At 40.6% G+C, this 24065-nt stretch overlaps 3 protein-coding genes across 3 annotated transcripts; 2 read left to right on the forward strand and 1 right to left on the reverse strand.

Moving 5' to 3' along the window:
• The first annotated feature begins 272 nt into the window (after positions 1-272).
• bida (BH3 interacting domain death agonist) lies at positions 273-2987 on the forward strand. The gene is made up of 4 exons (XM_053319390.1): positions 273-394; positions 724-1005; positions 1626-1747; positions 2354-2987. The coding sequence occupies exons 2-4, from the start codon at positions 747-749 to the stop codon at positions 2543-2545; spliced, it is 573 nt and encodes a 190-aa protein (XP_053175365.1). The 5' UTR covers positions 273-394; positions 724-746; the 3' UTR covers positions 2546-2987.
• Positions 2988-4234: 1247 nt separating this feature from the next.
• bcl2l13 (BCL2 like 13) lies at positions 4235-18986 on the reverse strand. The gene is made up of 7 exons (XM_053319099.1): positions 18889-18986; positions 17661-17865; positions 15033-15122; positions 14541-14697; positions 13139-13211; positions 12421-12549; positions 4235-6047 (listed from the first exon to the last, which is right to left on the reverse strand). Exons 2-7 carry the CDS (start codon positions 17800-17802, stop codon positions 4983-4985), a joined length of 1656 nt encoding a protein of 551 aa, XP_053175074.1. The 5' UTR covers positions 17803-17865; positions 18889-18986; the 3' UTR covers positions 4235-4982.
• Positions 18987-19955: 969 nt separating this feature from the next.
• On the forward strand, positions 19956-23371 carry atp6v1e1a (ATPase H+ transporting V1 subunit E1a). Its single transcript, XM_053318645.1, has 9 exons — positions 19956-20091; positions 20362-20427; positions 20518-20627; positions 21288-21354; positions 21524-21613; positions 21718-21786; positions 21932-22026; positions 22174-22261; positions 22908-23371. Exons 1-9 carry the CDS (start codon positions 20059-20061, stop codon positions 22968-22970), a joined length of 681 nt encoding a protein of 226 aa, XP_053174620.1. The 5' UTR covers positions 19956-20058; the 3' UTR covers positions 22971-23371.
• Positions 23372-24065: the final 694 nt, after the last annotated feature.

Here is a 24065-nt window from a genome sequence, read left to right on the forward strand (position 1 = left end):
AAGTTTGTGTTGCGAAACTCTCGCGAGTCGCTTCAAAATATTCTTCTCTGGTTGTTTTCTGGTGTGATAACAGTTAAATTTAGACACAAACCTCACTTTATCAAAGTTACAGAAAAAAGCTGGTTTGGTTTATAATGATCTAATTAGTACAGTGGTGTGGATTAATGTTAACACTTCCTTGCAAATCTCGCGAGGATTCAATGTATGATTATCATCTGGCTCCACCTCCTACGTCACAGGACCCTGTGCTGTTTTCTTGTAGCCGGGCTGCGTGGGGGCAGTTTGGTACCTCAGCACAGGGAGGTCGGTGTCTGATGGATCGACACCACTTACGAAGGAACAGTTAGCTGCTACTTGTTTAACGGTGGAACACAACTGGCTTAAGAAAACGAATGTGAGTCAACCGAAATACTTTTTCGAAGGATATATAAGTTAGACTAACCAGATAAAGTTTAAACTTTATGCTTAAAGTTAACTTATCGAGTCCGATAACTATCCATGTTAGCATTACCGTAATATTTGGCTAAGCGCTCTAACTTACTTCTCCATAAACTATTTATCTTGTGTGACATGATACGTATAGCTAAACCAATGTAACGTGTTATCATTTACAATTTGGTCATTTACTTATGGAATGCAACTCTGTTCTTCTTTGAGTTTCCTGTTAGTTGTCTTGAGGTGTTAAGCAAATAACGTTTCCCTCCCTGTTCTTCCCTAAACCAGAAAGTCCCGAGCAGTGATTATCAATGGATGATTCATGGAAATCAGCCATTGGGCAAAACGCCCCTCTGGTCATACTTTCGTTCCTTCAAACGGACTCTAAAATCGTAAACTACAACGAGGAGCTTTCCTCTTTGAGCACACTAATCAACCGGGACATCAACTGCAATGGTCTCATGATGGACACTGACGACGAAGGAGGCCTGGAAACGGACGGCCACTTATCTAGCTGCATCGCCATGTCTATGGGTGATATTCAGCCTTCAGTGCAACTGCAGGGGCCTGGTGAGACAGTAACACTTTAAACCGCACTACTAACTCAGCAGGTGACATTACAGTCAGTTTCCCTTTATAAGCTAGTTTCACACTCGTCATCAATGTTTCATATCTGTTGGGAGATTTTAGTCTTTTTCTGCATACACCTTTTTTTGTTGCAAATTATACTCACATGTAAAGTTGAGCCACACACTTGTTTACTCAAATTAATGCAGAAGAAATCTCAGTGTATCATTGTTCAAGTCAGACTGATTACACTGAGGTTGCATATTTAGTTCCAGTACCAAAACATCTTGTTACTTAAAGTGAAAGCAGGAAGTGAGAAGCTATGAAGTGTCTCATTTGATAGAAATATAGTATAAATATAGTCCAAGTCACACATCTGTCACTTGTTTACAGTAAGAATAGTAAACGTATATGCACAAATACTATGCACTACAGAGAATTTGTAAAACACACATCATATGTGTTTGGTATAAACACATACGATGTCAAATCAAAGTCCAAGATAATTTAAAGAAGTTCTCAGTGCTGTATAAAAAAAATATGGTGAAATATTTATTATGATGTTGACTAATGTGTTTTTATGTTTGGCCATTTTTTTTTTCTTCTGTGGTTGACCATTCAAGATGAAGCAGCCATTCAGCGGGTAGCAGAAGAGTTGAGATATATTGCAGCCCAGCTTGAGCACAACGTGGTGGCTCAGGCTACCCAGAACCTGAGCAATAACGTACTGTCCTCCACCACTCAAGTGAGTCTGCTCAATAATTTTTGATGGTGTATAATGGTGTATAATATATTGGACAAACTTCTGTTATCAGTTTTTAATCTGAATCAAACAGTCAGTAGTTGTCCAAGCATGTATTTGCAATGGCACAATAGATTAAACTCTAATTGCATATAAGAAAAAAATATTAAGTGCCATATTTAATTTGTAGATTTTTTTTTTTTTTTTTTTTTTTGAGGTGAGATGACGCACTCCAACTAACAGTAAAGGAACCCCTGAGTGATTAATTTACTTATCAGTATAGTATGTCTTATTAGAAAGTATTGATATGTTGCAACGATTTTCTTGCAAGAACATTGAACCCCACCCCCTCTGCGGATGCACTTGGTAACATATTTCTGATGAGTAATCATGCATGCATTTTGCAGTGAGTGAAAACCTGTTGCGCAGTAGAATTATCTCATTCAGATGAATACAAGATGCTACAGTCAATGGCAAGTAAAAAGCAGCGTCATGTTGTGCGTGTTCATACTCTGGTTATGACTGAGCATGTATCAGTTTATGGTCTGTTAGTTACAATGACTAGGGCTCCGTCTTCATGTACTGATTGACCCCTTTGTTTGATTGCAGTATTGGAAAAAACATCTTAGCCAGGAGGTGGACAAGGCGTTGAGGCAGGGAGTGTGTCTCAGAGATCTTCCCCAGGAGCAAATCATCGTGGCCCTCAGTCTCACGCTGGTGAAGGGAGTGTGTCAGCAGGCTCCACATCTGCTGAGGAACCTGTTTGACATTGCGCTGGACTACATCAGACGTGACTTCTGACTTTTGAGCTGCAGGCTCAGAGGAAATACTCAAGAAATGTGTGGTGGAGAAGACTGCCAAATGTGAAACATCTGCCTCTCGCGACCAGTCAACTGTGACCACAGCTTTGTCAACTAGTAAAAACGCTCGTCAAATGAAGGGAAAGTGACACTGAATGATCAGTGTTTTGGAAATTGAAGTTACACTGAAGTTTTTTTCATTAATGTTCTGAATCTTTTACATTGAAATTCCGTTGCTTCAGTTTACTTACTTGAAAGTATATCTTTGTAATTAAATGTTTTGATTTTTTTAATGTATTGAATTGTGTGCTTTGTGTACTGTTTACTTTGTATATTCATTCCAATGATTTCAGTTGAATGGTAATGTCTTAAAATAATGAAATGTTATATTTTTGAAGCAGTGTAACAGTCCTCCTGCTATTAAACTGAACAAAGCACAGAAACTTTATCAAAGAGTCTCATCTTTTATTCTCATCTCAAACAGTGTATTTATTGTAGGAAACTCAAGGTACAAAGTGTCATGTTGGGACCTTTTTCCACCTGCTCTGTACTTTAACAGTTGAACTTTTAAAGCAGGCGTAGTTTGAGTAACGCTGACAGACAGACATGGAAACATCCTTGACATCTTTTCCAAAACCACATTTTAAGAGTCATTCCTCAATTTCATGGTGATACAACTTCCATCAAACCACAAAGTGCCCAAATCATCAAAAAGGAAAGATTTAAAAGGTGGGGTTGCAGCGGGGAAAACACAATGTCACTGTGTTATCATCATGTGATACTGACTTCAGTAATTCCCTGGTGAGACTTAGCAAGAAGACAGGATAACTCGTTAAGCATCTCATTTGAATGTGGGGGAGTCCGGGGGGCTTTCCACCTCGACAGCCTGCATTTCCTGCTTATGACCTCCTGAATGACACTGGATCATTAGTGTGGGGATTCTACTGCATTGCTACATAATTCTTCGCCTATGTGAAAGCACACAAACAAATTGATGCTGTTTTGATTGTCCCTATAGAAACCATTTTTACATTCCATACACCTTATACCTCATAATCTACTCAGAAAAGGTGGGGATTCAATATCCTCACTGGACCTACAGTTATCAGGACATATGTGCTTGTTGTTGGACATGATGGGTACAGAAGAGAAGTGGTGGTGGTAATAGAAAGAGGCTACAGACACTAGGCTGAAAAATGTAAGGACAGGAAGCAAACTGCAGAAACAGCATATGGTGATTCATTGAGGTGTCCACCTAAAAGACTCCACCGGTAAATCTTTTTACATCGAAGGTAAGACTGGATTTCATGTGCTGCATCCACATTCCATCCAATTCCCGCTGTCCATATCTGGTGCGCATGTTCACATTTTCCTGATTAGCTCATGCAAACAAAGAAATGCGGTTTACATATGGACTTTGGATGTAGCCAACTCAAAAATCAGGTATCTTTAAAAGTCCGACAACTTACACTGTAAGTATGACACGGCACAAACTGACCTCTTCACCTCTGAGAAAACACCACAGCAACAACACTTTATAACTTATGCTGTAACTTGCTGTTGTTTGGACATTTACATAATATTCAAAACAGAAGAATATACTGATAAAGTCAAAATGAATGACTTAGAAGTATATCAACATGTTCAATGTATCATTTCTACAAAATACAGCAGTAGTTCTGTCCCTCAGGACACATTTAAATACTTTCGGGAAAATCTTTAATGTCTTTATACATGTAAAGGTTAACTAATACATGAAGCACATCTGTATATTGGTAACAATACAATGTGCAATGTGGAAAGATGGAGTACACAATGAAACCAATGTGTGTATTTTGTCAGAAGTAGTTTCAAACTGTATAAAAATCAAATTATCAGTTTAATTTCTATATTTGGTTTGTGTACCAGAGGAAGTATTGGAAAAACACATCACAGTTAGAGGATAAAGTGTGATTAGATACCACTTTTCTGCATAGAAACAGAGAATTGAAATTTCCAAGTACATACGCTGACTCAAATGGCATAAACCAACCCGACACACACAAAAAAAAAAGACAACAGAAATCGAAACAAGCAGAGGAGAGATGAAACTCCACACTTTCAAATCTAAAAAGGGCGGTATGCAAAGAAAGAAAAACATCACAAATAAGAAGTACAGTGGAGTGCAACATTTTCCCCTTTCTGTGTTTGCAAATGGTGGAGTGAAAACAGCAAAGAATTCCAGCGGTGAGGTGGTGAGTGTGGTGAGATCTGGGATTGCTGGGAAGAATTTTCACAGATTTTAAACCTTGAAAAGCATTTTTTGTTTTGTTTTTGGAAATGCAGCCTCAAACGATAAATTCACAATTTGTGAAGGAGAGTGTGCACTAATAATTTTATTTCTACCTTAATATCTTTTAATTTGCATTCTAATCCCCTGAGAAAGATACTTTTCTATTCTACTTCCTCCTGCAGCTTATGACGCCGTATGCCATCACAGCAGCGAGGGCCACTAGTGCAGCGCCTCCATAAAGCAGCACTGAGAGCTCTGATTCTGGCTCTGTCTGCGCTGTGGGCTCCTCAGATGGGGCCTGTACAGAAGCCTCTGCAGGCTCTGGGACCAGGGGTGCTGCCAGCGGGGCCTCTTGCTCTGCCACAGTCTCTGGTTCGGGCTGGGGCTCTTCTGGCTGGGCAGGCACTGAGACGGGCGTCTGTTCTGGTTCAGAAGCTGGTTCTGAGGTGGCTTCAGGCTCTGCTGGTGCTGTGGAACTAGCGGTCAGGGCCTCCTTGGGTAGAGACGAGGGCGTCGCCTCAGCAGGCACTGGGGCAGTGGCAGCAACTGGTTCTGGCTCAGGCTCTGGTTCTACTGCAGGAACAGGTAAAGGTGCTGCAGGTTCTAGCTCAGAGGGAGGGGGGGCAGAAGCTTCTGGGACTGGGGGAGGCAGCTCTGGTTCTGAGATGAGGGAAGGCTCTGCTGACAAGCTTGCGGGCGTCTCTATTACAACTGCCTCTTCTAATGAAATCAGGGAGGCTGGGGCTGTGGAGTCTGCCTCCAATGACACTGGAACAGATGAGGTCTGGTCCCTAAATTCTTCCCTGAGCTCGGCCAGCTCGCTCTCTGTGCCTAAAACACTCATCATGCTCTCCTCTATCGCTCCGACCTCACCGCCTTCATCGAGTAGCTCGGCCTCCTCGCGCTCCACATGGACAATGTCCGAGTTTGAGGAGTTGTTCTCGCTGCGTTCCTCAGCCAGAGCCACGCCCTCGTTGCTGTCCAGGCTCTTGACGTCTTCGGGGTCCATCATACCGACCTGTGCCCAAGACTCGTGGCCGGCCAGTGACACCGGTAAGCTTTCTGTCTGCCAGGAGCTCTGCCCGCTGCTGTTGTCTCCAGTGCAGAGGAGCGACGAGGGGGGGCTGAGCTGGTCTGGATGCTGCTCCCCTGAGAGGATGTAAATGTCGTTGCTGTCTTCAGCGATGGTCACACCTCGCTCTTCCTCTGACTCAAGACCAAATACTTCCCCCTGTGGTAGACAGACAGGAAGAGAGATATCTGTGTAAACTACAAGAGTGAGGGAGGCTGAGATGATACTGAAAAAATTAAGTAGTAGACATAAAAATTAGACTGAGGATCATAAACTTTAGAGTTGAAATTTAGATTGAGTCTTAAATTTGGATAATGCTGCAGGGGAAAGTGAACATGGGTTGAGGCTGCATGCTTTTAGGTTAGCCTTGTATGCCACCTAGTGGTATGAACTGACTCCTAACTGACTCCTAACTGACAACAGATAAGGAGCCATCTGTAATGTTCTTTTATTATATAACAAGCATATCATATGATCATATGAGTACAGCTAACTCACACAGACCACACACTGCTGAAGCAAAATACATTTCAGCAAATTGAATCAAATGATAGTCTGAGGAAAAGAATACACATTAAAGAAAATCAAACTCTCTTCAAAGCCACTTTATCATAAACATTTGACATCACTGAGAAAAAAAAAGAAAAAAAAGAGGTAGTAGTATGAGTGCTTATACCAGTTATACTTTGCTAACTATAGTGTGTGATGCAGGATCTTAAGTATGTGCTTTGAAAATAGGCCAGTGAGTGTGCACAATGAGCACAAAAGAACAAGATACACACTGACATGTTCACTGTCTTGAGGGCACACACTGCGTCTGTGTTCAATGTGTTGAAAACACTGGATGGAAAAAAGAGGCTAATCAGATGTTGTGGGTGGTTGTTTGCTACACATGGTGGGTGAAAACATTACTAGATGAAAAGTTATCGCCTAGGTTCAGCCTGATAATAAAATGAATATTTCACTCACAACCACAAATGTGAATGGTACCACTAGATAAAATACCAGGGGATCAGATAATAAACTGAGTTTAACTAGGTTGAAGGTAAACTTGGAAGTGTCATGAGAAGCTTCTCTGTCGTGCTACTGTGCTGTGTCACATAGGTGCGACCTGAACAGATGAGATTCAGACAGACAGAGTGGACAGAGGTGTTTCTGTGGAGGGGAGGGGGTGAGTGTTTGTGGGTGTAGCAGACAGAGAGGATGTGACAGCAGAGACACGCTCCCAGGGCAGCACTGTCTCCTCAGAAAACATGAAAATGTGTCATCATGTTCTTCACAGAGTGGCATTGATCACCAATTTGCATCTGGCCTGCACATCACTTAACTCCTGAAGTAGCATTTATAAAAATATATTAATCTATGTAAACATGATTTTTATATGACAGTCACTGTCAAGCTGTGAAGGTTATTCTCCTTACAAGGACACTCACAGCGCTGTGCATGGCAGCTGCATCCTGGGAGGCAGGACAGAGATTAAATCTAACAGCCTCCATCGTTATCCAACATTTGCTTTCTCCTTAAGCTGATTTGCATGTGGGAGAGCAAGAGTGCTTTAAAAAACCCCTTCGGATGCAGGCTCTCACATCCGCTGGACATACCGTGTGGTATAAAAGCAACAGGAAAAGGTTGCTGATGGTATTCAGGAACAATTACAATCTATTCAGGTTGCTAGTCCTCGCTCATTTAAAATCTAAATTGACATTAAACCTTAAAATGTACTGTAACTGGGTGTTTCCTGCCTCATTCACACCGCAGAGCACACCCACCAACTACGAACCATCACATTACATCCATTTTTAATGTCATTTGGCAATAGTGGTCTTGCTCAACCGTTCAAAGTATGTGAACTAAACACAACAAATTTATGGAAACTAGGTTAATTTATTATAACAAGAAATCTTTGGAAACTACATTATAATGTAACATGAAAAAATGAAAGACAAAAACACACACACCTGAGAAGACAATCCACCCTGAATTTGTTCTTTTCTTTAAGGTTCCACGTTAGTGTCCTACCACACTGCTGAAGCTGGGAAGGACACTAACATTTCAACTGCTCAGTCGGAAGGTGTGTTCCACAGATCTCCACCCTTGCCCCAAGCCAAACAACTTCATTAAAACAACACATTCCTGTTGTAGAGCTAAGGGTGCACCGTCTACCTGTGATTGTTTGCTTTTCCCTTCTCACTAAGTGAGCCCTTACTTTACTATATCACAATACTGCCATGTTACACTATACTGAAAAAAACCCCAGCATCTAGGAACCATCCCTCCCTTTGAAAGGCTGGGTAACATAGCCACTTGTCTATAGACATTAAAAAAAAGAAATATCTCTAAACACACTGAGAAACTGCTGCAGAGTCTATGTGACTGTAACAAGTACTTGATACATTGGCACTTGACTGTCGCATACTATCAACATGCTGCATCCACTTGCAAATCCGGACATTAGATCTGGGATGTTACAAAGTCTCACTTTACACATCAACAAAATGTTAAACCCACAAGTCTACAAAATAGGAAACTGTTTTCACAGCTTTGTAAATGATAGCGCAAAAGCAGTGACATTCAGTTTGGTTGTTAAGATCAATGTAATGTTCACTGCTTCGTATGCACTCTTTGACATTTATGACCATTATGTCATCAGTGTTTCTAATGGTCAGGCCGCACACGAGGTCACAGGGCAGCTGACTGTGTGGAGTGAAACCCAGTGCAGAGCAGTGCTGAGAGGGAACAAGCTCATCCTTAACTTAGTGTTAGTTACTGCTGAGATACATGCAAGACTAAATTACCTCACCATAAGAGGAATTTTCATTTCTCCCTCACCGTGAGTGCCCACTTGTCTTCATCAACCCACAGAAAATCAATAAAATCTTGTTATGGTAGACCACTGACAAACAATCCCACTATTTCACCAACAGATAAAAGCTATAATAAAATATTAATGACATAAATTAATGACAGACAAGCAAATACAATCTTAGGATTTAAACAAAGCACAACGCTATCAATTCAAGGTTCATACAGATGCCCACAAAACTATCACAGATGTAACTGCCTGTATTATGAAACTGCCCGGCACAACTCGTGGTATTTTGACAACTTAGAAATGACTGTATTAACGAATTCTGTCTAATTTCGGAGAGCCTTGGGCAAACCCCCTTTTTCTCATTGTGTGCAGCTACACACTGTGCATCAGTAAATATTGGTTTTTGGCCAGTCATCATGAACAGTGTTGTGGCTGCAGTGAGACTGATAGATGTGATAGATATGGAAGGACAGAGTAAATGATGGCTGCCCTGTTTAAAGCTTGGCAGTCGGCCAAAGTGTTGCTGCTGTGGCCATTTTTAAGCTAAGCTACAAGAGGGGCCGGTCGAGTCCCTGGTGATGATGATGTTTTTAGAGGATTATCAGAGTTATTTCTGGGGCTTCCTCAGCGTGCACAGCAGTCCACTCTACTCTAGTCCAGTCTCCTGACGATGCGGTGGCACAGTGGTGCACATATTTCACCCTGGAGCGGGCAAAATGATGCTTACATAACATGAGGGAGCACTGTTACAGTGTACAGGGTGCAGTGTGATGTGCCCTGACACAGCCCAGCCTGGAACCCTTACTGCACTTTGTCCTTAAAATATCATCACCACAGCATCACTGTTCCTAAGCAGCACATGCTGTGTCCAATAGAGAACTGAGGAGATACACAAGATGCTTTATTGCCTTTTAAAATATGCTGCTTTGACTATCACATATCCTGCAATAAAAAGAGTCTCTTCATTACCTCGTTCTTTGCCATATGAGGTCAGGTGAAATTATTGGTGTGCCAAACCTCAGGAGTCATTACGTCACACTCACAAGGACAGTAATATGAAATGGCTGATGTGCACATTCAGGATGTGCAACTGTCTGATTCCTCAACAGCATCATGCAAGCAGACAGGAGACAGGCTGCAAACTAAGCAGTATAGAAAATTAAGAGAGGTGGCTGGGTTTGCATGCAATAAAAATCTCTGATCAGCATAAATTCTACTCTACAATTTTGGGTTTGTAGTAAATATAATATAATATAATATATATATATATATATATATATATATATATATATATATATCCTTCATTTTAGAATCTCTGTCTCCATGTCTTGCTTGCTTACCGCCCACCCACCCCCACCGCCCCACCCCCCCAATTCGTGCCCTCCTCTTACTCGCCCCCTGGCTGTGCGCCGTGTGAGGGCTGCTGGTTTTGTTCCTGCCAAATGAAGTGTACACCATATTAGGGTCATAATAATCCTTATTGTATTCTGATGTGACTAACAAAAGGAATTATGAGGCACCCAAACCCAAAATGGGGTGTCACTCACACCGCAGTCACAAAAAGATACAAAGTCCAGGAAGAGGACAGGACAGACAGAATATCTTATGGTACCGATTCAACATAGAAAATACACCTTTTCTTACTTGTGCATTAAAAATTGGATACTATTTTGATATCTTAAAATATCTTGATTGTCTTGCCTCACTTGTAAGATGATTTGGATAAAAGCCAAATGAAAATGTAAACATGCAATGAGGGATAGATAAATAAAGCAGGTAAATAAAAATAAGATAAAGAAAACCTGGTTTATTGCATTCTGTTTACTAGTGGACAGAAACTGCACCTTTAAAAACAATTAGCAATTCACAGCTCATTGACTGAGATCATCGCACTATGAAAAAACCACATTCATACAGTATGTTTACATGCAACCACAAAACTGTGAAAGACAGCTGCAAATATTAACAGAGAGGAACGACCTATCAGGCTGTTGACCTTTTCTTTACTGCTTTGCAGTCACTCTGTCAGAGTTAAAACTCTCACTCTCACACATAAACACACATACACACAAAGACCAATGAATTGTTCAGTAGTTGCTTCAACATCTCAAGTAACAGGAACATCCTACCTTAATGCGAAGTCTCAAAACTCCCTGGTTTACACTTGAATGATACACCTGACAGTTGAAGCTCAGGAGAGTAGTGAAGATAGAGTGATGGTAGAACGCCAGTTAGAGAGAAGTGTGCATGCAGGCAGATGTCAAACTAATGGAGATTTCACTTGCTGGCTCACCATGCCCACCCCCTTTTTCTCCCTCATCTCTCACCCCTCCCTCCTTCATACTCCCTCCCTTCCTATCAGCCAGTCTCTTCGTGCACACTCTCTCTCCCTCCTCCTTTTCGCTTCATCCCTCCATTGTTGGTCCTGCCCCAGCCTATCATCCGTTCATCCCCTGTGACATAACGTAGGACAAAGAATGTAGCTTTGTTTGGAGCCGGCGCACTGTGTTCACGTTACGTTGCACAAAACTGGGCAGAACACCGTGGCGATGAGGTAACGGCGGCCGAAAGGAGCGGTTGAACATGTCGACTCACGTGACCCTTCGTCATCGTGACCTTGTTCATAGGGAGCCATCTGTGACGCAGTGTTCTACTTATCACAGCACTGGAGAAATAAAGCCTCGCTAATATCGTCACTGGGGGGAAAAAATGCTAACCTTAAAAACATAACAAGTGAAACTATCAATATGGAATTTATGCACCAATTTCCCAACTAAGATGACAAGAAATATTTCTGCTTTTCCTTTCTAGGCTGTCGAGGTATTACTACAATATGATTCAGGATTAACGCAGTAAACCTGTCATGCTGTGAGGATATGGAACTCAAATCTGTTGACGTTTCAAATTAAAGGCTTGAGAGGCGCGCCAAAAACACACATGTGTATTTTTGTCAATTTATCAATTTATTTATCTTAGGTTTGCACCCTGAGGAGGTGTACGTACAGGTAAACATTAAGTTAGCACCATAGAGACGAGGAAACTGTTGCTCTAATAATGTTATCCTTTTCATTTGCTTGACATTTTTCCAGTAATCAAGGTTTCAGTCACAAAGAGCACAGCTGAACTGTTATTATTGTTATTGTTACTGTTCAGCTCCAGCATCAGCAGAGTTTACATGAGCAGAGTTAATGTTGAGGAGACACATTTTTTGTCCAAATTAAGATTAACATTACTGTAAAGTAGATTACATTAAATTCAGAGCATTAGACTCCTGACTGACTGATGCTGGTTTGCTTTTAAGTCAGATATATGACTGAGATGTTGTCAATTGATGACTATGAGGTACATTATGATCTTGGGTATATGTTCATGTGGTTCTGCTAGATCACAGACAAACTGTGACTTTGTAGGAAACATCTGTACAAGTGGCTCACTGATGCCCTCATCTGGCTATTTATAGTTCTGTACGTATATTTTGAGGATGGTGCAAGCAGTTCTCACTACACTACAACCATGCTGCCTCCACGTAGCCTCACATTACATTTACTCCTTAATACAACTAAGTTTTGTTAATCATCTAAGAGTGATTTATTTTATTCTGGATATTCTTGCTCATCTGAATAATAAAACAGTACGTCATTTTTAATTTCCATGTGACTAAACATAAAATGCAAGTGTATGCATATCCAGGTCTCCCCTATTAAATGTTAAATAACTCACCCATCCCCCTTGCTGGATGATGTAGTCAGCCTCAGCCTCCTCTAGGAAGCGCAGTCCCAGATGCAGCAAAGTTGTCATAGGCTGGCCCTCACTTTGTAAAGCCTGAAGCAGCACCAAAGGCACTAGAACCTGGAAGACAGGGGAGGAGAGGTAGTATTTAAAAAGGGGGCCAAAAAAGGAAACAAAAGCAATGGTAACGTAAAGATAAAAGACAACCTGCAGCATATGCAAATCACATTGGTTGGAGGTGGGATTACGGATCATGTTCAATATATTGCAGGACGTCCCCGGCACATTTTGAACGGGCACTACAGTCCATCCAATCAACTTCAGCACATTTCCAAATTGTAGTGTCCACATAGTCTTTAGGTGAGGCATTTAGGGAGCATCTGTAAATAATTGCGTCTACCAATAGTCTGCTTTTTCAGCATTTAGGGAGTGTCAGTAAGTGTCAGTATGTCTACTGACCATTCTTTGACTTGAAACGAGAAGACAACATTTATTTACTATTGGAGTATTTGTTGTTTATATCATCTGTGTATAATAGAATGTTAGTTTTCTTCATGTTGTTGGTGTATATACTCATTCACACCTCATATTAACTGTATTAATTTTCCATGTGTTGAAGTAGCGGCCGGACGCCAAGTAATCGTCCCATTCCAAACAGATACATTTTTTAATGAACACCACACTAGTAACAAACGAATGGTTGACTCACCTTGCTCCAACCTCCCTGTGTGTGTGTTGACAGATCCTGTGTTGTGTCTTTGAATCTCTGGTAGTCCAGAGGCCTGAAACATAAACACAGTTTTACATGTTACTGCTGAGGAAGTGTTACAACTAACCCATATATTTAAGCTAACTGTTTTATATCACCAGATGCTTTTAAATAACTCTGCTGCACTTCTAAGTTATTTACTTAACAACCAGTGATTAATTAGTGACTAGTGACTTGCTGATGGCAACCAATAGAAGGATGTAGGAATCAATGTCAGAAAACACATTATGCTCAGTATCCCACATTAACTTTTTAGTTCACCTGCAAAGAGATATCCCTTTAATATACCTATCTGACTGAAACTAAGCTTTTTCCACCTAAAATATGTTACCATAGAATTATGATGTTATGTAATTAGCTATGTTATGTGCTATAAACTGTAAATGTGTTTTTCTTGTAACATGTAGATGTCAGCCATGCTTAAAATGAGGGCTTAATAAAAAAGCACATTCCTGTTTTGAATATGGTTGTTTATCCAAAGAGCACATCCGAAATGCCCCCTAGTGCTCCCTGAGGTAGTGCACTGAGCATGATTCAGTTACACATCATTTCAGTTGGAAGCTGTCCAGTACACCACAAATCTTCAATAGTTCAGTTTCATTTATCATCATCATCTGTGTGCAGTCTCAAATAGGGAGAAATAAAGACTGTCTCTAGCATTTACTGTAATTTCAGCAAATAACCAGCATACTTGGGTTGAGATTGTGAATACTTCATTCCTGCAATGACTTCCAAGTTGAATGTCTGCATGAGGAGGCTATACTGTTTGTGTATGTGTTTGCATGTGTGGCAGAATCTACTCTACATAATTAGTCATCTAGTAAAAAAGTAAAAAATAAAATGAATGTATTAATGTGCATGTATTCACAGCAGTGTAGTTCATTTTTATATTTTCTCTATGTCACAATTTTACACATTCAGAATTTAAAATAATCCAAATCTTTCATGCAATAAAGCTCTTTTTTCATTTGACTGCATAACTGCTGAAGTTCAAGAGTTCACTGAGAAGGAAATAAATGATACCAGCAGTATATCAACATTGACGTTATCAGTTATTTGAGATTGAAACACTCTCCTTGTGGACACACACAGTTTCATCATACTGAACATGAACACAGAGTGAAAATAGTATTGAATAGTGTAGCTGCTGCACTGATGCAAGATTTTGCTTCCATGTAAAACTGAAATATTTGGATTGAAGATTTATAAGCAGTTCAAAAAAAAAAAAAGCAGTGTCATGTTTTATCAGCAATTTTATGATCTTGCATCTTAATCTAAACCAGCAGTGCCCGTAAAGATTACAATATTTTTATTTAACGTAGTCACAGAGCTGTGAACTGACCCTGTGAGGAGTTTGTGTACCGCTGCTACCAGGTGTGTGTCAAGTTCTCTAGCCAACCGGTCTCCCAGTGCAGCGAGGCAGTCTTCAATTGAGGTCTCTGGGTTGGCCGGACTGAACACCAGCGATGTGTGGCGGTCGAAGCCTGTGCTGGAAAAGGCTACAAACACACAGGCCACAGGACAGAATGATATCTTAGACAGGCCACATGCCAGAAAAGGGAATGTGGAGTGGGAACACAGAGGACAGAGGAGGTAATAGAAATGTTACCACTTCTAGCTAATTCTTAACCACTGGGCTTTGTTAAAATATAATATACATTCACACACACACAGTTTAAAAGACTCCATAAAAAAGTACTTCATTTGGATACACTCACTCATGCTACTCTGAACTGTGGACAAAAGCTGTGTCCCCAATTGGGAATAAGCTATTTTTTGGTAAGTTTAAGGTTGTGGTTATGTTAAGGTTAGGTTAGTGAGTGTGTTCACTTACAGGCAGCGACTTCATCTTCTAGTCGTCTCAGCTCTTCCTCTACCTGCTCTTTTATCATCCTGGACCTCTCTCTCTCAATCTGGGAATCTCCTGAAAAAGATAAACACATGACACATGAACTAACGGTTACACACACACACACACACACACACACACACAGACATACGTTATCTACTCTCTAGGCCCCTTGTACAGTACACTGCTGAACATATGTACACGCCTGTTTGGACTGTGATGCAGCAACTGAAGCAGCTTGTATTGATACTGAATGAAGGCATGTTAAAACAGACAGTGACACTGCATCATGAAGAAAAGGCATGGGGTTAACTATAAGTTGGTGGGTTGGGAGTATTAGTGGGATAATGAAATATGAAACTGGAAATCAAGTTTATCAAGAAATCTTATCAAATACCAAGACTCTGCGAACGCTTTACATCCTTTAAGACTGAGCAGGCCTGAAAATGTATGATGGTGTTTATAAATTCATTTTCACCTCTTGTCTCAATACTTCCCAATCAAATCAAAATTAGCACCACGTCATAATACACATGCTACAAGGATTGTTGCTGCTAATGCTGCTTCAGGAATGTGCAGAAAAGCTACTGCCAAACTGGCAATTTCGGTCGATCGGTCAGTCCGTGACTTTCATACTCCAGACTCAAGTATCTCAACATCTACAAGATGGATTGGGACACATTTGGGGTTCCAATTGGATATATTCCAATAGATCAGACTTGGATACTTAATATTAAAAAGGCCTTGGACCAGGATTGTGGTGAAAATCGGGTCTTCCCTCGACTCCTGCATAAGAAGAAGTCAATGACGTCTGCACACTTAGCAAGACATGAAATACACACAGTTTGCCAAACAGAGCGATAATGCATGTATAAACACTAACTTTCCTGGAGGGCACAAACATGTTTATGGGTTTAGATGCAGCTGACACTAATGACATTTACGTTAAAGTCATTCTGCCACTACTTCTTCGCCTGATGTTGCTGAACTTTAAGAGACAAAGGCTGATAATGGTGGTTCTTTCATTACATGCATACAATGCACAGTTCATGTCCGTGTAAATTATTTACGACGTTCAGTCTACACTGCTGGGGCCATGACGAACCATGCGGGGGCATATCTGACACAAAGCCTTCTTGGGTTTGATGCATTGTGTAAAGCATTAGTTCTGTCAGTTTCAAATGGTAAAGCTAAACTGTAAACTAGCAGCCAAATACATGAAACAGCTAATTGATATGCTTTTTTCCCAATCAATGATTTCATGAGGGAAATCAAACACTGTTTTCAACAGGAAGGAAGAGGACACTCAGTTGGCCCCTCTCCCACTCTGTCTCTGTCCCTACAGTTCATACATGAACGCCCTGAGGATCAGTGTTGGTTTTTCCTGGGCTTGGTGCTGTTTCAGCAATCAGCCAGACAGCTCGTCAGCCAACTATTTTGCTTTGGTCCATCGGCGTGTGAGTAATCCCACGGTGATTACACATGACAGGCTGTCAGAAATTGGACCGGGTCAAGCGGAAAGCAGGGATCAGCCACTCATCTGCCCTTCTCTACCCATTTCAAGCATGCGCCAAACAATAAAAGAGGACAGGAAATATGGAGAATACCCCCCTCTCTCCCTTTTTACTATCCCTCATTTTTTTCAAGCTCAAAGTGGAGGTTTTTTTTTTTGAGGGGGTTGGGGGTGTTCAGATAGTTCTCTTCATATCTTGTGACAAAAGGAGTGACATTCATGGCCTAAAATGGTCCTCCTGCAAAAGCATCTCACCTTACAAGACTGGGATGTTTCTCCCTTATCATCAATAAGATTTATTTTACCATGAACACACTGTGGTCATTGCTCTATTGCACAAATTAAGAACCACTTTCACTTCCAGTTTTACTCCTCATTTTTCTAACAGCACAGAGTTACTTAAAACACCTGGGTGACTCTGGAAGGGGTTACAGTAAGAAACAGAATGTATTGGCAAAGATTGGCAAACAACTTATAACTAAGTGGCAAAACAGCCCTAAACTGTTTTTTTTAAGCTTTCAGTTGTGTTCTTTTTTATGCCAAGCACATAAAGAATCTGATGAAAAACAGACAAGCTACATGCATGAGGTCATAGCACAAAGTTGCTATAAAAGCGTCTGTACAAACAGACCATTCTTCCGCTACTCTGGACACCATATTGGAAGGATTGTTGGTGGGCTTACAGGGAGCCTCAAATGACATCTATTTGTTTACAGGCCCTGAATACTTCATAACTGTCACACTTCAATGAGCACACCAGTCTCTGGCTTAGTTTCTATGCCAATGTCAGAGAAGGCTAAATTGAGCTGGTAAACAGGTGGCAAACTGCCTTCACACACCGAATATGTTTGCTACAACCATGTGTGCTGTATGAATGTGTGAGGGTTGCCCTTACACGTGTCGCATTGCACACTATAAAGAGAGCTGTAAAAAGGACTAAAACAGTGTTTTGTTGTCACTAGTAGCACCTCAGGAATGAACAGTGTGTCCCTTCATAAGGCCACTTCATTTCCACACTTTAATTTCAGATTGAAGCGCTACCTTAAGTCAGATGAACAAAAAAGTAAATTGAACCACAAATCTGAAATCTTTCCTCTCACCTTGAGCTGCAGGTAGTCTTTGTGATCCACTAACAGGCAGCATTCCCAGGTAGCTGAGCACAACATACTTGGTTTCATAATGGAAACCCTCAGGCACAGTGGCGGTGATGGAGGCAGAAGAGGTGGAGCCCGAGGTAGCCATTAAACAGACGCGTTGTAGACTCTCAGGCACATACGTTCTTACAGTCAAAGCTGGACGTCAAACCTGAGGAAAAGAAATCACAGACAGAGGAGAAACAATAACTAGTTAGCGTGACAGTGGCACTCATTAACAATACATGAGAGAACCCATCAGACTCATGAAAAAAAGCTATGATGACATATGTTGTCTAACTGTAAAACAGCTGTTACATGTATGACATAAAAACATATGTCCACTCAGTGTACTCAGACATGACAACACTATTTCCAACACCATGTGCCTGGTTCACTTGTCCATATGTAAAGTGCCGATGAGACCAAAAACTAATACCTAAATGTACATTTCAACGCTCACTGTAGACACCGAGGGACACAGACATAAGACATGTCTCTTAGCTGGACATGTCTTGTATCTCCATCACGAAGTAGTTGAACTTACATAACACACGTGGCGGACAAAGGGGCGTGAAAGGTCCGTCAATGAGAGCCTGTGCTGAATAACTGTTTAGTGTATATTTTGATATTTTAATGCTGTAATGTTTGGTATTTGCTGGACTCTAAACCACAGTTTACAAACTCACTCACATGCCCACGATTACTTCGACTTTCTCAACTCACATTGTCCTCCAGAGATGAGGTGACACCATGTGGATCAAAAATTAAACAAAACCTTCCGGCTTAAACTGTCAAATTAAAACCACTTGCTGACTTGGACTGAGACGCCAAAGTGAGTAATATCAGATATAATGTTCAAATTCAACTGCTTTAAAGAATAAAACATTGGACTATCAGCAAATTCTAATCATTTTTTATTATTTTCAAAATGACTACATGGCCCTAAATGGCAATTTAATGATAGACGCTCAATTTCAATTAATACCCAGACACACAGCGTTAGCTAATAAGCGGTCAAGTTAAGCGGGTGTCTATTATATTGGAAAAGTCCGTTTTTTGGTCAGGGGAGTCTAGCACACATGTAAAAAGCTATAAACGTTAGCTAGCTTCACGTTACAACATTTTAGGTGCTATTTCGGAAACGAAAAACTCAATTTTAACATCAATTTAGCCCAGTAGGTGCCACACTTACCGCCCTCGTGCAAAGGCAACCAGGTGTTGACAGACGACAAGTTGAATGGAAATATGCGACACAGTCCTCTGCAGCAGGAGCTGGAGAGGACAGACCACCACTGGCAGGCAGCAGGCAGCAGTCAGCTAGCAATAGTACACAGTGTGCAGCTCTGACGGATACATAAGCTTGTGACAATATAACACAGACCTTCCTGTCACAACCTTCAAAATAACACCCGTCAGAGGACAGCGTTAGGACTATTTAAGCGATAATTCTTCAAAGGGGAAGTCTATTCATTTTCATTGTTTTGGATTGAACATAAGTAGGCTTTCAAAATGTATCCTAGCAACCGCTCGTGCACGTCAGGTGAGCTGAGCGACAGAATGTGTGTGCAGGCATCGGCCAAGAAAATGACTAAAAAATACTAAATTATTTAAGGATGATGTATGGTAGGTCGCTCCAAACTCTTGATAATTATCGTTTACGAATATATGAAAGAAAAAAGTGTCGCTCGCTTATCTTTCATGTCGCGCACCTGCAGTTTTTATGTTGCGCGTTTTATTTTGTTTGCGCAATGTGATTGGGTAGAGTTACTAAATGAAAATGTATGGTGAGTTGCTTCACACTTTTGGTAAGTCTCCTTAGCTGTACAACCCTACATTATAGCAAGCAAACAAAAGGACAAGGAGACAACGTTACTTATTTTTTGGACATTTATTTGAAAGTATGTGCAAACATTTCGACAGGGGTGTGTGAGACGGTGGCCTACTGAATCCGCATCTTATTTTGAAAGTTTTGATAGGAAGCTCTGGTTCTGCTTGTTTTAGCTGCATCGATTGCGTTATTTTTCCCACCCGCATTCAGTGAAGACCCGCCCTACTCTGCCTCTGATTGGCCCTGACCGTAATATTATTATCCTAACCCAGAGGGGCTGTGTCCTAACCCAACCATCTCGCGTTCCATTATTAAACCTAACCAATCTTCCCATCGAAGGCAATGAGTACTAGCCAATCAGAGGCAGAGAAGGGCGGGTCTTCTCGGAATACGGGTTGGGAGAAAAACTAAGGCGGCTGGACGCGAAACAAGCGGTGGTGAAGAAGTCTGTGCTGATAAGCTGGACAGTACAAGTGGTCGACAGGACTTATTTTTACAGACTTTAAATAAGAAAAAACATATTTAAGAAACAACATGGCGCTCACCGACGCTGATGTACAGAAACAGGTAAAGTAAGCAATCTTTGGCAAGAAACTAAATTGACTTTACCGGGTGAAAACAACTTTGTTAACCAGGTAAACAAAACTAACGTCAGCTAAAAAAAAAAACTGGAGTACCGTTACATGCTTCTATTTAAACGTTTTTTGAGATTGTTTCTCGGTTTGTACTAACATTTTGAAAACTGATAGTCTGTACTGTTAACTTCATAGTTAAATGTTGAACTTGGTCAGACATCTGAATTTGAACAAACTGTTTTGTGTTTGTCCCTTGTGGCAGATCAAGCACATGATGGCCTTCATTGAGCAAGAGGCCAATGAGAAAGTAGAGGAAATTGATGCAAAGGTAATTGAAGTTTGTTTGTCTGTCAGTCAGTCTTGTGATTTTTTGCTGCAGTCACCAGTAAAGAGCCTTGTCACACTCATCTGCTTACAGGCGGAGGAAGAGTTCAACATTGAGAAAGGTCGCCTGGTGCAGACTCAGAGGGTAAAAATCATGGAATATTACGAGAAGAAGGAAAAACAGATTGAACAGCATAAGAAAATGTGAGTTATACTATTTGCCTAGGGGGATAATCGTGGAACATTTTCCTGCATAGTACTATAAATGCTGTTCAACCATTTGGACTCTCACTCATTTCATTGAATTGAGTGAACATCAAGTCCTGGTACATGAGTGGATTGACTGAAGTCTGGATTCTGACCATTATGTTATTTTTGTGTTTTAGAATCATCACTGTGCAGCTTTGGCTATTCAGAATAATGACAAACATTGGTAGTCTTCCCATATCTCATATGTAACTACATGGACTTGAAGAGATAGAAGTAGATCGCAGTACACTAAAATAAAGGAACTTATACAATGTTCCACTCTCCACTTTTTTGCCTCATTACCTGTAACTTTGCTTTCACTTGGATCTCTCAGATTTGTTTCCCTTTTTAATCCCAACCTGCCCTCTTTGGCATTGAGTGATATTAAACAAGCAATACAAATATATTTAGGCTTTGTGTAGTGTAATTACATCGCCACCCTGGGCACTGATATCTTAACATGAAGACTTTTAGCATTAATGTCTTCATATGTGCTTCTTAAAATCTATTAATTCAATGTGTTGTGAGAACTGAGTATAATGCAAGACAGCTATGTAACAGGAGTGCTATATTACATGATAATACACTCATTGACTTTTCCTCCCACTCCCACAGACAGATGTCCAATCTGATGAACCAATCGAGGCTGAAGGTGTTGAAAGCCCGTGATGACATGATCGCGGTTAGAGATGGTCACGTCTTACACATATTTTCATATTCAGTTCATGTTACACAACTGACGATACAATTTCATAAATGTGTCTGACTCTGCATTATCAGATTGAGAGTGTTTATGAGAAACACATCAAATCGAAGCATTTTTCTGTTTTCTACATGTGTTCTTGTTTCAGGATTTGTTGAATGAGGCCCGGCAAAGACTTGCGGCGATTGTCCAGGACCCTGCTGTGTACTCCACACTAATGGAGGGCCTGTTGCTTCAGGTAGAGTAAAATCTCCAACGTCTGTCATGAAGAGACATAAACTCACAACTGATCGGTCTGTTGGTTCGCAGTGTTTTCTGAGTTTGAGCTTTTCCACTCTTCAGGGCTTTTACCGACTCCTGGAACCGAAAGTCACCATTCGCTGTCGGCATCAGGATGTAGAAATGGTTCAGGTGAGGCTGAGCTGACAAGAGGATAATGTAATTGTAACAAATTAGAAAATTACAGATCGTCACAAGGGTCTTAATACATATTGTTGTCTGGATGTTAGATGGTTGTGTTTGGTTTGAAGTCTTTTTATACATTATTACTTGACAGGCTGCAGTTAACAAGAACATCTCTATTTATAAAGAAGCAGTGAAAAGCAACATAGTCGTCAAAATCGACATGGAGCGTTTCCTCCCATCAGACATGTGAGATTGTTTCATGTACTTTTCAGCATGTTATATTTCAACATCAACTGACACCCCCTGATTTTAAAGATTATTTTTGTGACAGTGACCATGATTGAAAAGGAATACTCATATTTACAATACGTGTATCAATGTTTGTTTTAACAGCTGCGGAGGAGTTGAGATGTATAATGATAACGGGAAGATCAAGGTTTCCAACACTTTGGAGAGCAGGCTAGAGCTTATGGCACAACAGGTAGAGTGTGAGAATTTATTTGAAGTCTAATTATGACTATTACAACACTTACAAATAGTTCCTTCTGTTTGCCTGTGGAGGGCAGCACTCCCCACCAGTTATTCCACTGAGCCTTATATCCTACATGTATGAAGGTTAAAGTGAAATTGTATAGTGATACTTTTTGCAAGACTGTCATGCCTCACACATATCTACCACTGTCAAATTGGGTGTTAATTAATCAATCTCCTTAAGTATAGCTAAACACATATTCCCAGTGTTTTACTGTTTACTGCTTTATCAAGTAATTACATTTTATCCATGCTTTGTGTTTCGAGTACCTGCTGCAGTGAAGTAAATTCTTTGTTCAGGGACATTTAGTTTGCTTCCCAAATGTTCTCTGCTTCCTACACACAGCTGCTGATGCACCCACATAAGTAATCTATAAAAAACTAATGTTTTTCAAGTGTTTTTTGAAAAATCCAGTCCTGCAGGATATTGCATTCTTAACTTCCCTTTCTGTCCATTTCAGAAATGAGGAGGGGGGGAAACACAAAAATATTGCAGCATCTGCATTCCTTTTTTTTTTACCCCCCCCCCCCCTCCCCCCGACTCATTTATTCAGGTCACTTATATCTTATTTGTATCCTGACTTAACCCCTGACAGATGATGCCTGAAATCAGAGTGGCCTTATTTGGTGTCAACCCCAACCGCAAGTTCACGGATTAACGATGGATTTGAAGAGAGCAGCGTGGGCACAGGTGGAATATATAAGGTGACCACAGACTGTTGGAGGGATACACGGTGGTGTCACCGTAATAAACAAGAGTCTGTACAATCACTCACCAGTCGTCAAGGTCAAAGAAAACCTTGACTTACTTAATGGGATGCTACAGATATGTTCATTTACAGTATTTTGATTTTTATACTAATGGACTGAGAATTAATCCAACAAGTGCACTTTTACCTACAGTATGTTTAAGTGCCACCTTCTTTACCTTTTACAGGGATTACCAAAGGACTGCTTTAAATTGCGAATCTATTACATTTGCCAAATATATAGCTTTTTTTGTAAAATAATTTAACAGTTTTTATGTGTGTGTTTGTGTGGGTGTGTGGATGAGCAGACAGAAAGATTGTTCAGGAGCAAAAACCAAAGAAATAAATGTGTATGACTCAGAGAAATCAGCATGTATGAGATATCTTTATTTACAGCTTGTAAACAAACAGTTTACTCAGGCTATGTTCACTCTACAATGAGGAAAATGTAGTAGTCTAGGTACACTAGCCACATCAAAATGTTTCTTGCATTAAAAATGTAAAAAAAGCTTTTAGTGCCACCCAGTGGACTTAAGTAATGGCAAATAGTTGGCAAGACAAGGTGCCATACTCCCTCCATGGGTCTAACAATTATAATTGTCGTTGCTAAATTGGACTCAAGTACCAAAACAATATTTCAACACAACCGATTCCACTGAATTAATTTAAGACTTACAGTTTTGATGCTTGAAAAACTAATAGCAATGATAAGGCTTTAATTGCATTTTTTTTTTTAGTTATTGTGCGTACATCATTTGAAGCAACAGGTCTTTCTGTATATCTAAGCAGTAGCAGCCCTTGGCTTCTCACAGGTTTTATTTAAACCCTTTCAAGCTGTGGAGAAGAGGAAGTCAAGGCTACGAGACTGTGGCCCAAAACTCTGTGGCCTTTAGGCAGGGAGTGAACTGTGTGTTAGGGTGTATTGTACACTAATACAGGGATTAAAGCATTACCATCAGATTAGCAAATTACCTTAGAGACACTGACAGGCAGCACCTTCCAATC

Source organism: Scomber japonicus, chromosome 5 (assembly GCF_027409825.1).
Source record: "Scomber japonicus isolate fScoJap1 chromosome 5, fScoJap1.pri, whole genome shotgun sequence".
Lineage (NCBI taxonomy): Eukaryota > Metazoa > Chordata > Actinopteri > Scombriformes > Scombridae > Scomber > Scomber japonicus.